This window comes from Daucus carota, chromosome 3, assembly GCF_001625215.2.
Source record: "Daucus carota subsp. sativus chromosome 3, DH1 v3.0, whole genome shotgun sequence".
Classification (NCBI taxonomy): domain Eukaryota; kingdom Viridiplantae; phylum Streptophyta; class Magnoliopsida; order Apiales; family Apiaceae; genus Daucus; species Daucus carota.
In genome coordinates, this window is record NC_030383.2 from 44,762,569 (window position 1) to 44,783,962 (window position 21,394).

General features: G+C 34.8%; 2 protein-coding genes across 2 annotated transcripts; both read left to right on the forward strand.

Moving 5' to 3' along the window:
* Nucleotides 1–10,782: 10,782 nt before the first annotated feature.
* On the forward strand, nucleotides 10,783–14,718 carry LOC108215180 (probable inactive receptor kinase At5g67200). The gene is made up of 2 exons (XM_017387563.2): nucleotides 10,783–12,291; nucleotides 13,565–14,718. The coding sequence occupies exons 1-2, from the start codon at nucleotides 10,917–10,919 to the stop codon at nucleotides 14,131–14,133; spliced, it is 1,944 nt and encodes a 647-aa protein (XP_017243052.2). The 5' UTR covers nucleotides 10,783–10,916; the 3' UTR covers nucleotides 14,134–14,718.
* A 732-nt stretch (nucleotides 14,719–15,450) lies between these two features.
* Nucleotides 15,451–21,073, forward strand: LOC108214726 (SUMO-conjugating enzyme SCE1). The gene is made up of 5 exons (XM_017386886.2): nucleotides 15,451–15,636; nucleotides 15,756–15,839; nucleotides 19,231–19,383; nucleotides 19,469–19,582; nucleotides 20,727–21,073. The coding sequence occupies exons 1-5, from the start codon at nucleotides 15,568–15,570 to the stop codon at nucleotides 20,787–20,789; spliced, it is 483 nt and encodes a 160-aa protein (XP_017242375.1). The 5' UTR covers nucleotides 15,451–15,567; the 3' UTR covers nucleotides 20,790–21,073.
* The last annotated feature ends 321 nt before the right edge of the window (nucleotides 21,074–21,394 follow it).

Below are 21,394 nucleotides of genomic sequence, written 5' to 3' on the forward strand. Positions count from 1 at the left end.
TGATGAAGACGTGAAGACTCGTGGCTAGACTCGCTGGGCCCACGAGTATGGATCTTGAGGTCTTTACCTCTATTTATTGGATCATAATCTATGTTCCGACCCGCTCCATGATAGCCTCTTGTCATATGGGCCTAGGCCATGCGAGTATGGGCCTCTTCTGACGGTGGCCGTCAAGGTCCTACGGACCTGGGCCCTGATGGACCGGACTGACACTTAGCACGTGCTAAGAAGTTTGGTCCGTAAGAATTACGTGGTAGTTTGAACCCCTATAAATAAGGGTAAGTAGGCCTCTTGTGCTCATAATCTGATTCTTGCTGAGAAACACCTGAGAATACTTTCTCTCTTTCTCTCGAGGATCAAACACAAGATCAGCTACATCATCCATCACTTCACGTCCCGTGTTCAACGCAGTTCCTTCCTACATTCACTTAAATACCCACATCTGTTACCAATTTCTCTAATTAACAGTTTATAATCAAGAAATTATTTTAAGCATTTTTTTCCGAAACAAAGGTGTTAATCTAATAACAAAAAGTCATATGGCATCTACTCCAATAATCGAGTCGAACAAACAGTAAATTGCAATCGCCTGTTCTCATGAAGAGACAATTAAACGATATTTTGAAGATGATGTATATACAAATACAAGTACCCGTTTCATGCATTCTCTTTGAGTTACCGGTACCCTCTTCATCATGCCCTGATGGAGCTATCATTTGAGCTATCGACCACAACTGTGATTCCATACAAATTTCATCACCAAACCAAGACCCCCGCTTACAATTAAGAAGCGAAAAACAAAATTCTCACCAGAGAGAGAAGACAACCTGAAAATACAAGTCGAAATTCTAAATAAAAGCAAACCAAAAACAGATCAAAATAAAAAGTTAGATCTAATAGTCGGAGCAACAAGATAGACGACTGACAAATAAAAGAGTCGAGGTTTTCCATCGATGAAACCGATGGAAGTCCTCTGATAAATAGCGACAGCTACTTCAAGGCTTCATAGGATTTTAGGGTTTTATTTTTAAGCATTTTTTTTATTTATGAGTTTGGATACATTTTTAATAATTATTATTTATTAAATATGAAATTTAGTATTACAATAATAATATATTATAAACTACCTTTTAAAGTGGTCATGTACATTTTTATGATATATTTGAAAATAAAACTAAAAATAGATCAATGAAAAAGGTTAAGGTTTTCGAATCCTGGAATTTCAACTTTAAAATCATAAATTATTTTGGGAATTGATAAATAAGCTCCAAACTTTACTATTTAAGCTCCATTTCAATTTTTTCCTTTACCCAAATAGCATAATCACCTATAATATGGATGAAACATGTGTAGAAAGTATGAGTAAATGTGGTATAAAATATGAAATTGGAGTTTACATAGTAAAATGTGGAGCTTATTTATCAATTCCCATTATTTTATACAAATTATTAAGCCATAAGTAAGAACATAAATAGAAACTTTGTCTGATTCATATATATCAGATTATATACTTCTAGAAATTGTTGATTTAAGATTAATCGTTACAATAAATTCTGTCGATTCAATTTTTTAAATCCAATTAATCACAATATATTTTTTAAAATTCATATAATAAATTGAATAATTTTTTTTGAAAGAATAAATTAAATATTATAATATTATTATAATAATACTAATTAATACCTCAATTAATTATTTGAATTCCGATGTGTGCTTTTATCCGGAGAGGGATAAGTAGGGCAAAAGAAGTTGACGGACGGGCCTTTAACTCCATACACATTGCGACCATTCTAAATATGCTGCTGAATAGATTGCCAAAGCCCAAAGCAAGCCCACGAGTACAAATTACGGGGGCTTACGCGGAGATTCACGTTTCAATATTTTATCTTGCGGCATTTGATGCATGGAAAATAAAATACAAAGACTTCAGCTAGAATCAAAATGTTCATAAAGTACACATGTTAAACCAAGAAATAATACAGTACAAAATACAGAACGGATGATTAAATTTTAATACTTCTTGCATCAATATCTCAAGCAAGCTGAGGCCCATTATTTATCGTTATTTATATGATATCATTCAACATGTTAATTGTTAAACAATTTATTAGAAATACAAGACAGTCAGTCACGATTCATGAATATCACAAATCTCCTGCACTTCACTTTGAGGATGTGCTCATCGTCAAGGAATATATATTAAAATATATGTGCGACTCGTTCAGATTATGAGTTGAGATTATGAGCTCGGATAAAAATAAAAAACTAAAATCTTTTCTAGTATCAGTTAGAGCATCTCCAAGGCTGAAGATGAAACGGTTAGTTAAAATTTCATTAGCTAAATTTTTTTTGAGTCTGTAAGGATTTTTGCTCCAGTGGGTATTAGCTAAAATCATTAGCTATATGCAAAATATTATTTTAAATGTTAATTATAAACAAACAATAAAATAATTTATTTAGTTTTTATTCTATATTATTGAAAACAAAATAATATCTTTAATAAATAATGATTAATTATAATATTTAACATTTTTATATTATTTTATTATAATTTTATAAAAATTTGATTGACAATAAAGTAACATTTCCACATAATATTACATAAAAATATTATTTATAAAAAAACATGAATAATACATATATACTTGCAATAATAATAATACCTTAAATATTTCAATTTAAATATTATAAAAATGATTTAAGGTAGAACGTTATATGCTACAAATAAAAAAAATAAAATTTAGAAGGGCAAGAATCAAAGTTAAAATGAAAGATTTTAAGCTAATTATCTTTTGATAAAAAGGGTTTGAAAGAATTAAAAATATAAAGTTGATTATTTTATTATTTAATATAAGTGAAAATAAAAAAATATAATTAATAAAAACATATACTAATTTTCTTTGTTAAAAATTCACAATTGACGTTAAATAACTATATAAGTTATTATATTATTCTTATTATATTATTAATTTTTTATAAATATTTTTACAGTTAACAATACTTAAAATTAAATTATAAAATTAAAAAGTTATACAAATATATATATAATAGAATTATAATATTATAATACATATATAATATAATATAATATAATATAGACACCTAGGTTGAATTCAGATTTAAATTTTCTTTAGGTTAAATTTTAAAAGAAAATGATGTGGATATGATATAGATGACAGACACTGAATCAACAAATGTAGCGTGCTGATTTCTCGGCATCTAAAAATATTGCTAAAAGGTCTCTGCGTTGGAGTTGTATTTTTTTTACATATTAGGTATATGGGACTGACACGTAGAATTTAAAGCTAATAGGTGACATGCGTTGGAGATGCTCTTATCAGTATTGAGGAATATCGTGATAGGATATAAGAGGAAAAAATACGTTCAATTCAATATAAAAACACTATATCTAATCGATTATGTATGAAATTTATGATTTCTATGGACACATCCAATCATCTCAATTTAAGATGAGAATAAATTCTCCATTAACAAAAAATGGTTTCCATTGAGCAGAGAAAATCCTACTTAAAAGTAAAAACTGAAATTTTAGGCTCTTCTTACAAGAATGGACTAAGATCATCTCCAACTACGGCTGAGCAAAAAACCGAAAAAAAACCGTAACCGAACTGAAACTGATAAAAACCGGTGAAAACCGAACCGAAAAAACCCGATCCGAAACCGAAACCGAAAAATAAAAAACCGAACCGATGTTATGGGTTCGGTTCCGGTTATTGGTTACAACCGAACCGGAAAAACCGAACCGAACCGATTATTTCAATAAATAAAAATAATATATATAATAAGAATAAAGTATCATTAATTTTTGATGATATAGGAATTTATATTGATCCAAGTATCAAATGTTACTTGAAGCAAGGGTTGCAGTATCGAGATATGCCTTGTGTTGTACAAGTCTTTTTTCTTTGTTATTTTATGATCCTGCTGCTGGTGTACTAGTAATGTGAATCTGGGCATAAGCTTGCTAGACTGGTGCTCCTCCTGCATGTTATTGCAGTAGTTGAGGAACCATAATATAAACCATGCCAGCTTTTATTTTTCTTCGGTCATATTCAAGTTGTATTAATTATTCGATCTTTCTAAAGTCTAGATTACGCGCATTAATATGTATCGTTCGTATTTTATTTTTCATTCTTATATTTGCCGGTTTTGTAACCGAAACCGAGCCGATTACAACCGAACCGGGGATTTTTAAACCGAAACCGAAACCGAATCCGAACCAGTGGTTGCGGTTTTCGATTTTAAAAACCGAAGATATATGATTGCGGTTCCGGTTTTACCCGGAAACCGAGCCGAACCGGGCCATGCTCTCCCCTATCTCCAACGGTGTTGGCTATAATCGTTGGCTAAATTGGACCTGTAAGACATTATGTAAAATTTGCTGAACCTGTAAGACATCTTGTTTCAATGGTACTGGCTATATTGGTTGGCTATAATTTAAAAATAATATGTTATTAATATTTTAAATTGTTAAAATAGAATATATCAGTTCAATATGGTAATAAATGATGTACAATCTTCCTACAGATTTTCTTACAGACCTGTAGAGGTTCGACAAATTTAGCCATCCATAAGAGGTTGGCTAAATTTATAGACAAGAGGTGAGCATGGTTGGAGTTGAGTTTTTGGAGCTGTTGGCTAAATTTTTTTATTTTAAGTAAGCCAACTCACCTTTTAGCCAAGGGTTTTAGATGGTTGGAGATGCTCTAACATGATTAGCTATCCAGCCAACTTTCATTATTAAATGTCATTACTAAGAGCATCTCCGAGGGCAATATGTATAAAGATTGACTATATTGATTGGCTATATGAATTATGTAAATTTTTTGCTAAAGGGACATGTATATGCTCCAACGAGATTATTTATAATTTCGCTTGTGTAAAATTATACCTAAGAGCATCTCCAATGGCATTGACTATAATCGTTGGCTAAATTGGATCTGTAAGACATTATGTAAAATTTGCCGAACCTGTAATACATTGTGATTCAATTGTATTGGCTATATTGGTTGACTATAATTTAAAAATAGTATTTTATTAATATTTAGATTGTTATAAATAGAATATATTAGTTTAATATGGTAATAAATAATATGTAATCAGTGGGAAGGAGGAAAATAAATTGCGGGAAATGACGTGGAATTCGCTACGTTGACAAATATAGCCATCCTTAGGGGGATGGCTATGATTATACACAAGGGGTTGCGTGGTTGGAGTTAACATTGGCTATAAAATTTAATTTTGGAAAGCCACATGGACTTTTAGCTAATGGCTTGCGAGGGTTGAAGATGCTCTAAGGGTTCACTTGGTTCGACAAATATAGCGAACCCAATACGGTTTACTATATTTTTTTGCTAATGAGTGGAGGGTTGGGGTTGTATAAATTTTACATAATCTCTGTAAGTGTCATCTAGATGCCACCTATAATGCTCTAAGTAAATCTATATAAGTTATCAATAATATTGATAAAATGAAGTAGAGGCTCGTAGTACATTATAAAGAAAACCTCACCATTTAAAAACTAGCCCTTTAAATGTAGGAAACCACTATTTCTTTATCCATTTTATTTATTTATTTATTATATTATGATACCTTGATAATTCGAATTTTTTATTCCGAAGTGCAATGTCTCGAAAAATAAAAACAGTGATCGGAGTGTTATAATAATCAAAGTCATTAAAACTGTTAGTTTATATGTTTTTTTTTTGAAGGGAAAATGTTAGTTTATATGTTGAAAAATAACTTTGTTATTTTTTTTTTTTTTTGAAGCTAAAGCACTTGCATTACTTAAACCAAATCAAAATCCAGTACATCACTGATGAAGTCAGGGGCATTCCCCTGCCATTCATGAAAACCTGACATAGAAATAGAGGCTCTAGCTAGCGTATGAGCCACTACATTCGCAGATTTATAAGTAAACTGCACCCGAAAGTCATCAAGGCGCTTAAATTCTTCAACACACCCCGCTATAATGGAACAAAAGTTTGACCTGCCATACCTACCATTACACGCATCCACCACGATTTTTGAGTCGAGCTCGAAAATGCACTTCTTAAACCCCAGTGCCACTGTCCAGTCAACCGCGTCTCTGAGGCTCCTTGCTTCAGCCTCCTTAACACTCCATTCACCTGCAATATCCATGCACCTCGCATGCAGGAACCTCCCATCTTCATCCCTTATTACTGTTCCAGTTCCTATTTGATGAGTACCCGGTATGACTGCTGCGTCTGTATTGATCTTAACCCACCCCATGAATGGTTTCTGCCACACCTTACTACCCATACTTTGTTCTCGCCTCTGTGTACTCTCTTCTTGCTGGGCATTTTTCCAGTCCTCCAACACTTTTGTTGCTGATGCCTTAGTACCATACACTGACATATTAATACGATCCCAAACCCATTTGTTTCTACGATTCCATATATGCCAACAAAATAACGCCACTGCTGCTGCTTGATTTCTTGTACATTGTGTAAATATTCGCCGAAGCACATCAAACACATTTTCATTTGGTTCATACTGAATCAAATCAGACAAGCCAACAGCCTCCCAAACTGATCTCGCAAAAACACAATCAAAGAGCACATGAATACCATTTTCTTCATAATTATGGCACCATGAGCACATTGTTTCTATGTTCACATGCTTAGCTTTCAAATCCACAGCCGTAGGTAAACATAATCTGCACGCACGCCATATAAACTGAATAATTTTACCTGGTAACTTCAGCGACCATAGCTTTCTCCAGAAAGTTGCATTTATCATGTTCCTCGCCCCTCGAATCTGATTATAGCAACTCTTAACGCTGAATTCTCCCTTCTCATCAAAGAACCAGTACCACGAGTCCTCCATATCTCTCCTTGGCAGTGCAATTTTCATTATTAATAATCTGTCTCTCTCATTACATATGTCTTTTAGAACATCTTCATCCCACTGCCTCTCACCTGTTTTCATCAAGCTCGCAACTTTAATATTTGCTAATTGATCTGGCATATCAGTCGTAAGCATACCATTCTCCACTACTGGAAGCCAGGGAACTTTCCAAACAAACGTTTCTGTACCATTACCTATCTTCCTCCTGCATCCTTTTTTCACAATGTCTTGAGCTGCTAAGATACTTCGCCACATATAACTTGGATTAGTCCCCAATTCCGCCTTGAAAAAATCAGTTTTTGGGAAATATTTAGCTTTCATTATACTTGTAACAAACTTATTCTCTCCATTCACCAATCTCCATCCCTGTTTCGCAAGCATTGCGAGATTGAACTGCTGTAAATCTTTATACCCCAGGCCACCACTCTCTTTGGCTTCACACATCCTCCCCCACGCCATCCACTTTATACCCTTACTCTGCCCTCCACTACCCCACCAGAACTGATTCATTTGCCTCTGAATCACTTGACATATTTCAGCAGGGATAATCATTAAATTCATCCAGAAATTTGGCAACATTTGACACGATGTTTGCAGTAAAGTATGTTTTCCTGCCTTCGATATTTTCTTACTTTTCCAATTGTTCAGCTTTTGTTTCACCTTATCAGTAAGAAATCCGAACACTTCCTTCTTCTTTCGCCCAACCACCATTGGTATTCCCAAGTATCTACCTGGAATATCCACTTCATTCACTTCCAATGCTTCAGAAATTTGCCTCCTTTCTTCACCTGCTGTGTTTGGACTAAATGTGAGACTAGATTTGTTAAAATTTATAGCTTGTCCAGACACTTTCTCGTATCGCTTCAAGACATTTTTCATTGTAACAGCCTCTGTTATTGTTGCCTTAAAGAATAAATAGCAGTCATCTGCAAATAGAAGATGAGACACCCTTGGAGCTCCATTAGCAATTTTACACCCGTGGATCAATCCCACTTCCTCCTTCCTTCTTATCATCGAGCTCAGCCCTTCAGCACATAAAATGTACAAGTAAGGGGATATAGGATCCCCTTGCCTTATCCCTCGTTCTGGATTAAGCTGGCCAAACACCTCTCCCTTCTGTAAAAAACTGTATGTAACAGTTCGAATACATGTCATAACTCTGGAGATCCACATTTGATGAAATCCATACTTGCCCAGCATACCCTCAAGGAAGTTCCATTCAAGTCGATCATAGGCTTTTGAAATATCGATTTTTAATCCTGCATAGCCATAATTGCCTTGAGTTTTACGTCGAATATAATGATTAATTTCAAAGGCCACCAAAGCATTATCAGACAATAATCTTCCTTCAACAAACGCACTTTGATTTATTGAAATCAATGTAGGCAGACATCTCTTGAGCCTATTTGCTAAAACTTTCGACAAAGTTCGAACCAGAACGTTGCACAGAGAAATCGGACGTAAATCCATCACACCTTGTGGATTTTTTATCTTTGGAATAAGGCATACCACAGTCCGGTTTACTTCGTTCTGCATCACTCCTGTTTCAAAAAAATTTGCACAAAACTTATAGACATCATCACCAACTATATTCCAATACGTTTGATAAAAAGCAGGATTCAAACCATCTTCACCGGGAGATTTTTCTGGATGCATTGAAAAAATAGCTGCTTTCACTTCCTCTTTCAGAATAGGTTGTATCAACATCTCATTCTGTTCCTCGGTAACATGATTAACAACCTCTCTTTCAGTTAAACTTTCTGTACTTGTTATTAATACACTCGGAAAGGGAAAAAGAGTGACCGAAAGGAAGAAAATCTACTAAGTTATTCGTTAAAGTTCTAGTTATTCAATGACAAGAATTGGGCAGTGAAATGTGGCTTGGAGTCTAGAGGCGTGGAATAAAAATTTGTTTATTTGTATCAAGCTTTTGAGGAGCTCATTCAAGACTTACTCGAATAATTACTCAACAAAAAAAATAAAAGGTCTGATTTCGTCCTAGGACAAGGATAAGCAAAAACAAAATTTTCGCCATTCATAAATCACTCCAATAAACGCAGTAATTCGTGAAGTAGGAGTATCATATATAGAGACTAGAGTTATAGTAAGACTTTCACCAATTATTTTTAGCTAGCTTATTTAACAGATTTCCTTGCAGGAGTTTTGCAATTTGCTTAATCACTTTCCAGTTTATTAAATTCGCCTATCTTAACTAATTTAGTAACATTTAGTCACTCGGATCCGGCCTTAACAAAATGATCCATCATAAATCAGCTAAAAATATCAATCCATTTTCTCTTGTTGATTGTTCTCAGAGTCCCTCCATATATGCATCAATATCTCTCGGAAACAAAATATATCTCTGTAAAACAAAAGACTACTGATGTAATTAAAATTTACCTACCATCTTGCTCACGAATGACATCAGCATTATTCGATGTCAATTCTTTATGGGATAAATATCAAGTTGTCACTCGTTTCGTCCAAATGTATCAATTGAGTCAATGATTCCCAAATTGACTCAAATGAGACACTCATTAGATAAAATTTGTATCAAAAATATCAGTCTATCGTTAGTCGAAATTTTGAAAGTATTATATATTGAGTTTCGCACATTTTTTATGAATGGTATTACATCCAAATGAAAGATTTCGAGTTCTACTATTTTCACTAATATTTTAAGATTTTTAAAATTTTATCAACTATTTATTTTTAATTTTTTGATTGTTTTATTTGATTTAAATAAAAATAAATAGGAGATAAATTTTAAAAAATCTAAAAATATTATCTAAAATATTAGAAAAGAATATTTCATTTAGATGTAATACCATTCATAAAAAATGTGCGAAACTCAATATATAATACTTTCAAAATTTCAACTAACGATAGAGTGATATTTTTGATACAAATTTTTCTAATTAGTGTCTCATTTGAGTCAATTTGAGAATCAGTGACTCAATTGATATATTTGGACGAAACGAGTGACCTACATGATATTTATCCCAATTCTTTATTAACTCGTAATTTTTAAAACAATTATCCAATATAATTTTATCTTCTTTCGCTAATTCTCTCTCATCGTTTATGCTCTACTAATTCTCTCTTCTTTTTATTACCCATTTCTCTACCAAATCTCAATATTATAAATTTTCAATATCATTTAAACATATTAATTTATTTTATATTATTTAAAAAGTATTTATTTATTTATTATTAATATTTATACAATACTTCATATCCGTCATATAACTTAATTTTTGATTGCTTATTAAAATTTCTTAATCCGTAGTCAAACTAGTTATTTTTCTCATAAATATGATGTTAATTAAAATGTATGCCCTAAAATTATATTTATCCTAAATTCTGATAAAATATAATCAATATACCTATACGGAAAGGCGTTGAGCTGGCGATACAGTAGCTCGGATCTATTCCGGCAAGTAATCCAGTCAAACAATAAAACAAGCAACTAAACTGGGCGCAGTTCATAAAACAGAAAAAATAAGTTGCACACACCCATGAGCAAAACATGAGGAAAGTTAACTTTCTTGTGACTGACTCGCCCATGTGATCCAAATATTTAGATACTGCAAACTCCTGAAGTCCCAATACTTCCAAACTCCCAAAGCATTAAGGCATTAACCCACAACATAGCGTCCGTTTGGTTAGCAAATTCGGAGGAGGTGTTTCACTTCTATTTTTCTTGGGTCGTTTGTATAGATAAGTAGAAGTAAAAAAGAATACTAATTTTTTTTTCTAAAAGTTCTGTTTTTTTTTAACATTTTATTAACTTATTTACTTCTCATTTATACTCCAATTCTTCAATTTAAGTAATAAGTCACAGTATTTTAGGCTAATACAAACAGCTCCATAATAAGACATACAGCCAGCTGCTCCGCATCACACCCCCTAGTCTTCCCTTTTTCCCATTTCCACAGCAGTACTAAAACACTAGAGTACTACACTAAACCCAGTGAGCCCTCTGCTTATTCAAAACCAACTGTCACTCTGACACGCATCTTCAAATGACGCGCCACCGCATTTTCCTGCTCCTCCTCTTAGTCCCTCTCCTCACCGCCCAGTCACCACTGTCCAACGACGCCGACGCTCTTTTCGCTTTCAAAACCGCAGCCGACGCACACAACAAACTCAACTACACTCTCCGTGACTCCGTCAACTACTGCCAGTGGCGCGGCGTCAAATGCGCTCAAGGCCGAGTCGTTCGCTTGGTCCTCAACTCGTTCAAACTCGGCGGCACTTTCCCGCCAAACACATTGTCCAATCTTAACCAGCTCCGAGTCCTGAGTTTGCCGAACAACTCGCTCACCGGTCCGATTCCTCAACTCGCTCAACTCGTTAACCTCAAAACTCTCTTTCTTCATCACAACTCGTTTTCAGGTAACTTTCCGGTGAGTTTAGTCTCTCTTCACCGCCTCATTTTTCTCGACCTCTCGCATAACAACCTCTCCGGTTCACTTCCAGTGAACCTGACTTTGTTAGACCGGCTCTACTCGCTCCGGCTTAACTGGAACCGGTTCAACGGCTCTATTCCGCCGCTAAACCAGTCGTTACTCGACGTCTTTGATGTCTCCGGGAATAATCTCACCGGAGCTATTCCTGTTACGCCGACTCTCTCTAGATTTAGCAGGTCTTCGTTTTTGTTTAACCCTAACTTGTGCGGTAAGATTCTTAATAAGATTTGTCGGTCGACGAGTTCTCCGTTTTTCGATTCGGGTGGCGAGGGCGGAGATAATGCTTCTCCGCCTTCGCCTTTTCTACAAAATGAACAAGGAGTGATTTTGTCGCCTCCGTCTTCGAAAAAGCACAACAAAACAGGTGTTATTCTAGGGTTTGTTATTGGAGTGCTAATTCTAATTGCAGCGATTTTAAGTGCATTAGCTTACTTTAAAAATCAGAGACGACAGCAAGTCGAATGTAAATCAACAAGTTTTGAGGAGGTTGAGAATGAGAATGTGAATGCAGATTCGAGTGGCAGAACAAATGCAGTGCAGGTGATAGGTAGTGAGTTACAGGTTGTGCAAAAGAAAGTAGGAGTGGCAAGGCGCGAGAAGAGTGGGAATTTAATTTTTTGTGATGGAGAGACGCCATTTTGTAGTTTAGAGCAGCTAATGCGAGCTTCAGCTGAGTTGTTAGGGAGAGGTAGTATTGGAACTACTTATAAGGCTGTTATGGATAATCAGCTTACGGTGACTGTGAAGAGGCTAGATGCAGGGAAGACTGCGGTTACTAGTGGTGAGGTCTTTGAGAGGCACTTGGAGGCAGTGGGAGGGCTGCGACATCCCAATTTGGTGCCGGTCAGGGCTTATTTTCAGGCTAAGCAAGAGAGGTTGATTATCTATGATTACCAGCCGAATGGTAGTTTAAACAATCTCATTCATGGTAATTTCTGATTCTGATCTCAAGTCTTTGATTAGAAAAAAAATCAGTGTTATTGATATTAAGTCACTGAGTTACTCCATGCAAATAGTAATTAATAATGTGTACAACTTTTAATATTAGTTCACAATTCCACAGTACATTTTGGTTATGCATCTTGACTTTGTGAATAAACTTGGTAACTAAGCATTGAGCATTGGGTCTATTTGCAAATAGTAATGTGTCGTTGTGCGCGCAACTTTTAATATGGTTCCCAGTCCCCACTTCCACACTCAACGACAATCACAGTGTTGGATTCAATTCTTTTAACTTGGCCCCGTGAAAGTAAGAGATGCTTTCACCACATGGTTTGGCAAGCTTAGTGGACTTAAATCAGTTGGTGCAATATCTAGTAAGCATAGAAATAGTTCATCTATTAGTCATTTGCTTATGATTATTAGTGTATGGTTACTAGTTTGTGCTGACTTTTGTTTAAGGTTGATGGCTTTCTGCTCTCATAAAGTACTTTATCTAAGTCCTTTTGAATTTTTGATGCTGTAAAACACCAATCCTTGCTTTTGCTGTCTAGATTGGCCATTACAGCATTACGTATTGAAAGTTCGGATTCCATATGATAATTATGTGCTTGTTGATTTACTTTTGTGAACCTTTGATGATCACCACTTATTGACTATAGTATATCTATCCAATTGCCAATAAATATGGTCTATGACATTTTTGCAATGGATACTTAGTTAATTTCTCATGTACTTGATATGTCAAATATAGTTATACTTTTTGTAATATAGAAAGATATGACATTAAGCTGGTTTATTAAGAGCCATTATATAGTAAATTCATATATAAATAATAAACATCACAATATGTAGAATAATAAATTCACATCGCAATTGACACTACTAAATAATCAAACATAAGTAAGGATGTTTGCACCAATAGTTTTAATATCGTATGTCCTCTACTTTTTGTGAAGATGGACTTCTTGGATTGCATGTAGCACTGCCCTATGGCTACCAGTGGTTTTGGCATGTGGTCATGTGTTTACATGATTGTTAATACAAAAACTATTTATTTGTTTATCCGGTGCCAAAAGATAATTTGTTAGATCAGTTTGGAGTTGGTATGTGAATTATAATTCATATTAGCTACATTGCGGTAAATATGTAGTAATGTATATATCAGATGCCATTGCTTCAGTTAGGTCAAACTATTTGAATTGTTTGCTTTGATATTTTGCTACTGAGTTGCAACTAATTAGATTGTGGCTGTGGAATAGGTTCAAGATCATCAAGGGCCAAACCACTGCATTGGACATCCTGCTTAAAAATAGCAGAAGATGTTGCTCTGGGACTAGCCTACATCCACCAAGCATCAAGGCTCGTTCATGGCAATCTTAAGTCGTCCAATATCCTCCTTGGTTCAGATTTTGAAGCTTGTCTCACAGACTATTGTCTTTCCGTACTTGCGATTTCTGCACCAAGTGAAGATCTGAATTCTGATAGCTGTAAAGCTCCAGAGATACGCAAATCCAGCCGTCAAGCTACCACAAGCTCAGACGTATATTCATTTGGCATTCTCTTGCTGGAGCTATTGACAGGTAAACCTCCATCACAGCATCCATATCTCATGCCAGCTGATATGGCGAATTGGGTCAGGGCAATGAGAGAGGATGATGGGGGAGAAGATAAGTTGCTACAGATGCTTGTTGAGGTTGCCAGTATATGTAGTTTGACATCACCAGAACAGCGACCAACAATGAGGCAAGTGGTAAAAACGATACAGGAGATCAAGGAAAATGCACTGATAGAGGATACTGGAACAGAAGGCTATATAGAATATATATAGCGCTCTGATTAGGTCAAAACGAAATTAGGAATCTAGAAACAAATAGAATCGAGAATCGACTAACTGTACAGTTGCACATGTGTGGAATGTGCTGGGCATGAGGCTGATTGGTATTATTACAGTATTGTTAAGTTTATAATATTCCTAAGCCTGAGCACTTTTGGGGCCAAATGCTGGAGCTACTTGGACTGATATTTATGGCTACTGCTTGAGTTCTGTCGGTTACATATTGCAGAAGGGATACTCAGGTCTTCTACTTCCTATAGATCTTGGATGATGAAGTTAATATCTCTGTGATTTTGATGTGCTGAGAGAAGTCGAAGGAAAGGCTCCATGTTTGGGCCCATACGTATTAAGAACATGAACCACGTGTACTGCACAATTGAAAGGAAATTCATGTTTTTTGCCCTTCATGTATAGATCTTGAAATTAAATAGTATTTGTTGTGGGATGATGGCGTTCTGTTGCTTGGTAACCAGCTTTCTCTTTTGGTTCAGCTTGGTTCATGCTTGATGAATCAGATTGGTGAAAATTAAAACTTTTATGATTATCTATTATTATTGCCTGAACGAGCTTTTTGATTGATTGGGGCGGGACCATGTTTTCATTCCCATGTAGGCATGAACAAATCAAAGGGCAAAGATCATTTTTCGCCATATTTCTTGTCCTTTATCTTTTTCAATTTTTCTATATTTTCTTATGTGACCCCTTCCCAGGTTCAAGGCTTCGTCCAACTTTTGTTGAAGCACAAAACTTACTCCCACTGACCGGCCTCTTCTGGACCCTGCTCCTGGTGGCCTGGCCTCTATGTCAAACTTTGATCACTATATTCTGGACATGCAATAATGGCCAGATCCTTAAAATCTTTCACAAATTACTAAATTAGACGTTAATGAAGATATCTTTTGTGGCCAAAACGAAACCAAATTCAAAAGTTATATCCACTGTATATTATATTAGAAAAAATGAGAGTACCAAATTCAAAAGTTATATCCACTGTGTATTTAAAAAAAAGAAGTTATACCATTAGAAAAAACAATGAATTTACGTTTATCAGAACCTTTTACCTACTAAAATGGGTCCTTTCCTTATTTTACCTTGAGAAAGATTGAGAAGAGAGAAAATGAAAAGGAGGCATGGTACGGTGAGTAGGTGACATGCTGCACAGCAACCGGACTTGCAAATATTCCCCGCGTAATTTTTACGCCAAATAAAGTATTAAATAAAATAGTCTTATCTCCCAAACCAATTATAGCCTTAATCAAAATAATTATAAACAATTATATATATTTTTTAAAAAAACTAATTGCTAAAATTTAATAAACCCTTTATTCAATTTTAACTCCGGATACATTGCAGAATAATACTATATATACAGAACAGACGGCTGCTCCACTGTATTATTTCCCTTGAACACACAGACACAGAGTGAGCATGTCTGGTGGAATCGCTCGCGGTCGTCTTGCCGAGGAACGCAAATCGTGGCGGAAGAATCACCCTCATGTATGTTTTAGATTCACCCCTTTTCTTTCTTCTTTTCCTTCCTTTTTTCCCCCTCAAATTATTAGGGTTTTTAATTATTAGACTTGTGTGTGTGAAATTGACTGTGTGTTTTAAATTAGGGTTTTGTTGCAAAGCCAGAGGCACTCCCTGATGGTTCCATGAATTTGATGGTCTGGCACTGCACTATTCCTGGCAAGCCCGGGGTTTGTCTACTTGCTCATTTTTCAAACTGTTGTGTTTATGATATTGAGAAAATATTATAGTGATAATTATGATGTTGTATTAGGCGTTGAAAGTTTCTTGGTTCTTTTTACCCTATTGATGATTGCTGTGTTATTGGTTGTATGTTATGATTTAGTTCTCTCAGTGTTTGTTTTTATTGTTATGTTTTGTATGGAGGGCACTGGATATTAGCAAATGTGTGTCGTATGTTGGGCTTTCTGAATGAGTGATCGGATTGGAACGCGGACAGATTGAAGTCCTTTGTGTGGTGACTGTGTCGATGAGAGCTTCATTGAAGATGGATTTAGTGTTTCTATTAGAAATTACTCTTTAATTAAAAAAAATTGTAATTGAGAAATATTCTTGATCAATTGTAAGCTAAAGGAGTTACCTTTAAGAAAAGAATAGGATGCCTCAACTTGTAGAACCTGAGAAGGGGGGAGGGGGGAATAAAGTTCATTGCTGTAAGTTTATACGGGTTTCTCCAAAAAAATTTATTCTGAAAGCCTTACCTGTACTATAAAAGTGCATGGTTTTTTAATAGCATCTTGGCGTAGTGTGACAAGCCTATACCATATAACAAATCATGCAAGAGAAGATGGGTAATCACTTACAAACAAGTTTGGTCCAGCCGAAACTAATGAAGTTTTGTACAATTCATACAGCATATATTGAGGCTTTGGTTAAACAGAGGATCATTTTGATACTATGAAGCTGAGAATATTCTGTAAAATAACTAAAAATCAGTTTCGCATCATCAAAACTTATCGCAGTTGGTTTTTTTTCCTTTTCAGTGGTTTAGAACTAGAGTTCCTAGGTTCTTGTTATAAGTAGTGCTCCGGTCTCTACTGTATCATACTCTATATGTTAATATGACAATATGTCTATTTTATGGACATTAATGAGTACTCAGTAGACACCTCACACTTAAGAATTAAGCATATCTCATTACCACATCATTCTTTGTGCTGCTGTCTACATTTGCTTACCTGAGTTCCTTTTCTTCTATATTGTTATTTTTCAAGTAATGTAATTATTTGATACTTTATTTATTTGGTGATTGCTCTTTCATACTTCGTTTCTTTGATAATATTGTTTTTGATACTTCCTTTCTTCATTTCTTATCGTTCTGGATTTTGCTTTAATTTTTTTATACTTTGTTACGAGGTGGCAGATTTGTTTTTTGTTTTTTTTTGGTTCTAGGTTATATTTTGCAAATTATGTTATCAATGGGGGTCTTCTTACAGAAATTGTGTTGTTTTCGATAATAGTTTTCTGTGTGAGCGAGAGTTGAACCAAGGACCTTGGAAGCCCTTACCACTAGGTCTAAAACTACCCTTTTGTTTTACTTTGTTTATGATTTTGTTTGGCCTTTAGAGAACTGAAACATATATAATAGTACCCACCATTCCGATTGAGTTTGCTTTAAAATTTAGTCTGATGGTACCTGCTTTTGCTTGAAGAACAGATGTGGGGTATAGACAGTATCCCATTCGTGTAAAATTACTATCAGTTTATTTGAATTTGCCGTGATTGCTGTTGCAGCCTTGCTGTCCTGGTATGTTGCTTGCAGAAATCAGTAGATAGCTTATCTATTCATCTTAGCAATTTTTTATTTTTGTTTTAAATTTGGTTTATTCTCAAATCTAAATGGAGTGTCCAAACTTTTTCCCTTCCAAAAAGAATTGTAGTTTCGGTTTAAAACCGAACTGGCTGTTTGCTAATCCTAATCATTTCCTCCCTTCCTAGTCTCCTCAATTTATATCCTATTGGTCTCACCCTCATCCTTATCTCTTTAAAATTCTCCTCCCTTTATAAACATAACATGTTGACAGAGTTATACAGCTCTTGTCTCTTGGACCACTGAATCTATATACCACCGCAACTCCATTACTTTCAACAATCTTTATAAATCGACTTATTAAATTCACACATGGTGAGTGTTCTTCAACCATAACATCTTTACCCTTACCACAACCGTGACCCATACTTATTCAGAGTTGTATCTTGTATCAGATTGAAACTTTTTTTGGCCAACTAGCCCAGCCTTTTCTTGATGGGGAATGGAAATAAAGAATTTATGCATATGTTATTAATTAGTTTAAGTATATTTATTCTGCAGGTAAAAAATGTTTTTCTCTATATGTTTTATATGTGGGGTTAGGAATTAATTAAATAAGTGGTTTATTTAAAATAAAACCCAATTATTACAGGCAATAGTCCATCAGGTTTTATTAGTAGCGTCTTTATTCCCTATTTAAGCATTGTGAACCCCCACATTATCTTAGACTTGATTATTGGAATATTATTGAATATTGAATTAGGTCACTTTTCATGGGTTGTGATCCATAGTTTTATCTCCCTTTTGCAGTTGAGAAGCCCTGATATAGTGGGTGTTTTGCGGTTCATACATCCATGTTTATCTTTCGTATTGGTTTTAATTCACTAAATCTTCGATTTACAAGTTGTCCCACATTTCTGAGTTGCTTAATTTTGACAGAGTGACCACTCGATCCTGATTTAGAATGTTTTTCTGATCAAATGCTTAGAAAGCCGCCCTTTGAGTTGAGGTGTTGGCTTAGGCGCCCCCTTAGATCGATTTATCAATGCTCTATAGTATGAAATTGTGTCATAGTTATGAAGATTATAGCAGCTGACAGGAATGTTGTGGTTAGGGTAGGTATAATTTTTCTATCAACTCCATAACATCATTACAGTAAGACTTTGTAGTCTGCTTATTTACTGGAAGGCAGAATGAAAATCTTATTCCTATCCTGCTAGAGGGTGAGGTAAGCCGCATTGTGAACATTTATAAAGGGTTTCAAGCAGAATTTTACACTCATTGTGATATTCTGTATAGTGGCAATCTGGCTGATGAGTGAGCTAACAAAATGGCATGCAGGTAAGGAAATGGCTGGGCATATATGCTATAGAAGTAATGAGCTAAGATAAAGTTCACCTCTCCTCTGTCCTGAAGTCTAGGCAATATATACTCCGTGACATGTCACGTCAGTCTGTGTTTATAGGCATGCATTAGCTTAGATTGCATTCTCTTCTAACATAATGACATTAATTTCTGAAAATTATAGTCTAGGGTTATACTTCATTACTTTGTATATTACCACATATCGTAGCTTTTGTGCTTTGGGAATGAACAGAATTGTGGAATCACCATCCGTAAGTAAGATTATGAGTTGTAATATAATAGCATTGTGTGCATTGTTATGTAATATGGTAAAAAAAATTAAAAAAAAGTTCCTTCTGCACTGCAAGTTTATATAATTATATGAACATAACTAGAAATTTATTGATTCTACTGTGTTTTATTGCATTTTAATTGATAGTATCATTTTTAACTACTAATGGTTGCAGACTGACTGGGAGGGTGGTTTCTATCCTCTTACTCTCCTATTTAGTGAAGATTACCCCAGCAAACCTCCGAAATGTAAATTTCCCCAGGGATTTTTTCATCCTAATGTGTATCCATCTGGAACTGTATGCTTATCAATCCTCAATGAAGACAGTGTAAGTACATGTACCTTAACATATGCTAATCAAATTCGGAAGAGTGCTGTGATAACTAGAATTTGATTGATGTATTTGTGTGTAGGGATGGAGACCTGCTATTACCGTGAAGCAGATTTTGGTTGGAATTCAAGATTTGTTGGACCAACCCAATCCTGCAGATCCTGCGCAGACTGAAGGATATCATCTATTTATTCAGGTAGGAGCCTAGTGTCTTATGTTACATATATTGTTTCATTAGGTCACGTCTTTTATTCATCGAAGTCTTAGATAGTTAGATACTGTTGGGTAGGAGTTGGTGCACTCTATGTAGTTTTATGATTAATTCTCTCTTGATACGGTCCACATACAGTTCATTAACCTACCCCCGTACCCTTTAATTCAGCAAGTTTACATAAGTATATATGCTGGGATGTGTTGTTAAATTAACTTTTAGTTTCAGTTATTTCCTTTTACTATTATACTACCAAGAGCAAGTCCAAGGGATGCCTTATATGATGTCCTAAGTTATAATTTAGGGCATTTGATAAGAAAAGTTGATCCAACAATGTCCTAGTGATGCCTTATATCACAAGGACAATCTATTCAAACCTTATGTTTTGTCACCTCTTGCTTTGCCCTATCTTATATTTTATAATAAATTATTATACACACTCTCTTTCTCTCTCTACTTTATATCATCCTTTAATGATGGAAGAAAACCTTTAATAATAGAATATTAAATATATAGTGAGGATAAAGCACATTGTTGGAGTTGAACTTGGTTAAATATATCCTAAATTACTAGTACATAAATTTTTATATTATATTTAAGGCTTGAACTAGAACATTGTTGGACTTGCTCTAATGGTCGCAAAACTTGTCAGCAGTATTAGAAAATCATACAGCTTCTTGTTTGAGTTTACATAATAGTTTTCAGTAATCAGTTTGTTGTGGGGTCCATCTATGCTTCCAGTCTGTTGGATCCACCATTGTCAAGGAAGTTAAAGCGGGGTACTGACCATCTACTATTAATATTACATGTAAGAAAGGGCAGTTGGTAGATATCTAGTAGAATGACTGGTTGGTGATATACATTGATATATATGTTTATAAAGTAGCAAAGAATCGGCACATAAAAAGATGCAGAAACACAGAATAGAAGAATTAAAGTGTAAATGTAAGACTTGTATGAAAATGGTTTTGGTTTTTAGAAAATAGAAAATGTTCTACATGCGGTGTTTACGTATAAAATCACTATGGGCTCTGAGGCTGAGTGAGTTATTTCAAAACTATCAGTCATGACTAATGGTGTTTTGAATCTGAGTTGATTTAATATGTACCGAGTCATGTCACCTGTGCAGGATACTGTGGAGTACAAAAAAAGGGTTCGCCAGCAAGCTAAACAGTATCCACCCATCGTCTAATCCTTGAACATGGTTCTGTGCTTGTTGATGGTTGATTGTGTGCAAAGGATGTAGCTGATGGAATTACTTTCAAGTTCAGATGTGAATTTATTATGTCTATATGTGACTAGTGCTGGTCTAATTTTGAACGATTGAAGTAATAGTGTGAGCCTTATCAATTTCAAATTAAATTGTTTTTGGTGGATTTAATCCTGTAGGCTTTACTTCAATTCCATAACTTGTGGAAGCTGATAAACTTTTATTGCTATCAAGATTGTGTAGTAGCTCTCATACTTTCCTTTTCACTTGCCTCTTTCGTTTATATAAGAAATGTAAGCAGAGCTGCGTAGTAAACTTTCTATCCTAGTTTCGGGGTTAATGAATTCAGGTCACATATGAGGTAGCATCTTTACTTCCTAGTTGCTAACCGGACACAGATTAGGAATGGTTGTATAATGTTAATCCAAAATTTCTGGGACGAAATGTGATTATACAGTTGAGTGAGGCTGAATTTATTACATTCTCTAGAGGCAGAGTGACTGACAGACTTTCACGAGTAATTATCAGGTGTGAACAAGCTTACTTGATTTTACTAATTTAGTCTTTAAAAGTCAAACGCCATTTAC

Excerpts from the sequence above, each read along its gene's own strand:
- LOC108214726 (XM_017386886.2), top strand. The coding sequence starts at position 15,568 with ATGTCTGGTGGAATCGCTCGCGGTCGTCTTGCCGAGGAACGCAAATCG. Across the intron at positions 15,637-15,755 it reads GGCGGAAGAATCACCCTCAT|GGTTTTGTTGCAAAGCCAGA; the intron begins GTATGTTTTAGA and ends GTTTTAAATTAG. Across the intron at positions 19,384-19,468 it reads CAATCCTCAATGAAGACAGT|GGATGGAGACCTGCTATTAC; the intron begins GTAAGTACATGT and ends ATTTGTGTGTAG.
- LOC108215180 (XM_017387563.2), top strand. The coding sequence starts at position 10,917 with ATGACGCGCCACCGCATTTTCCTGCTCCTCCTCTTAGTCCCTCTCCTC. Across the intron at positions 12,292-13,564 it reads TTTAAACAATCTCATTCATG|GTTCAAGATCATCAAGGGCC; the intron begins GTAATTTCTGAT and ends GCTGTGGAATAG.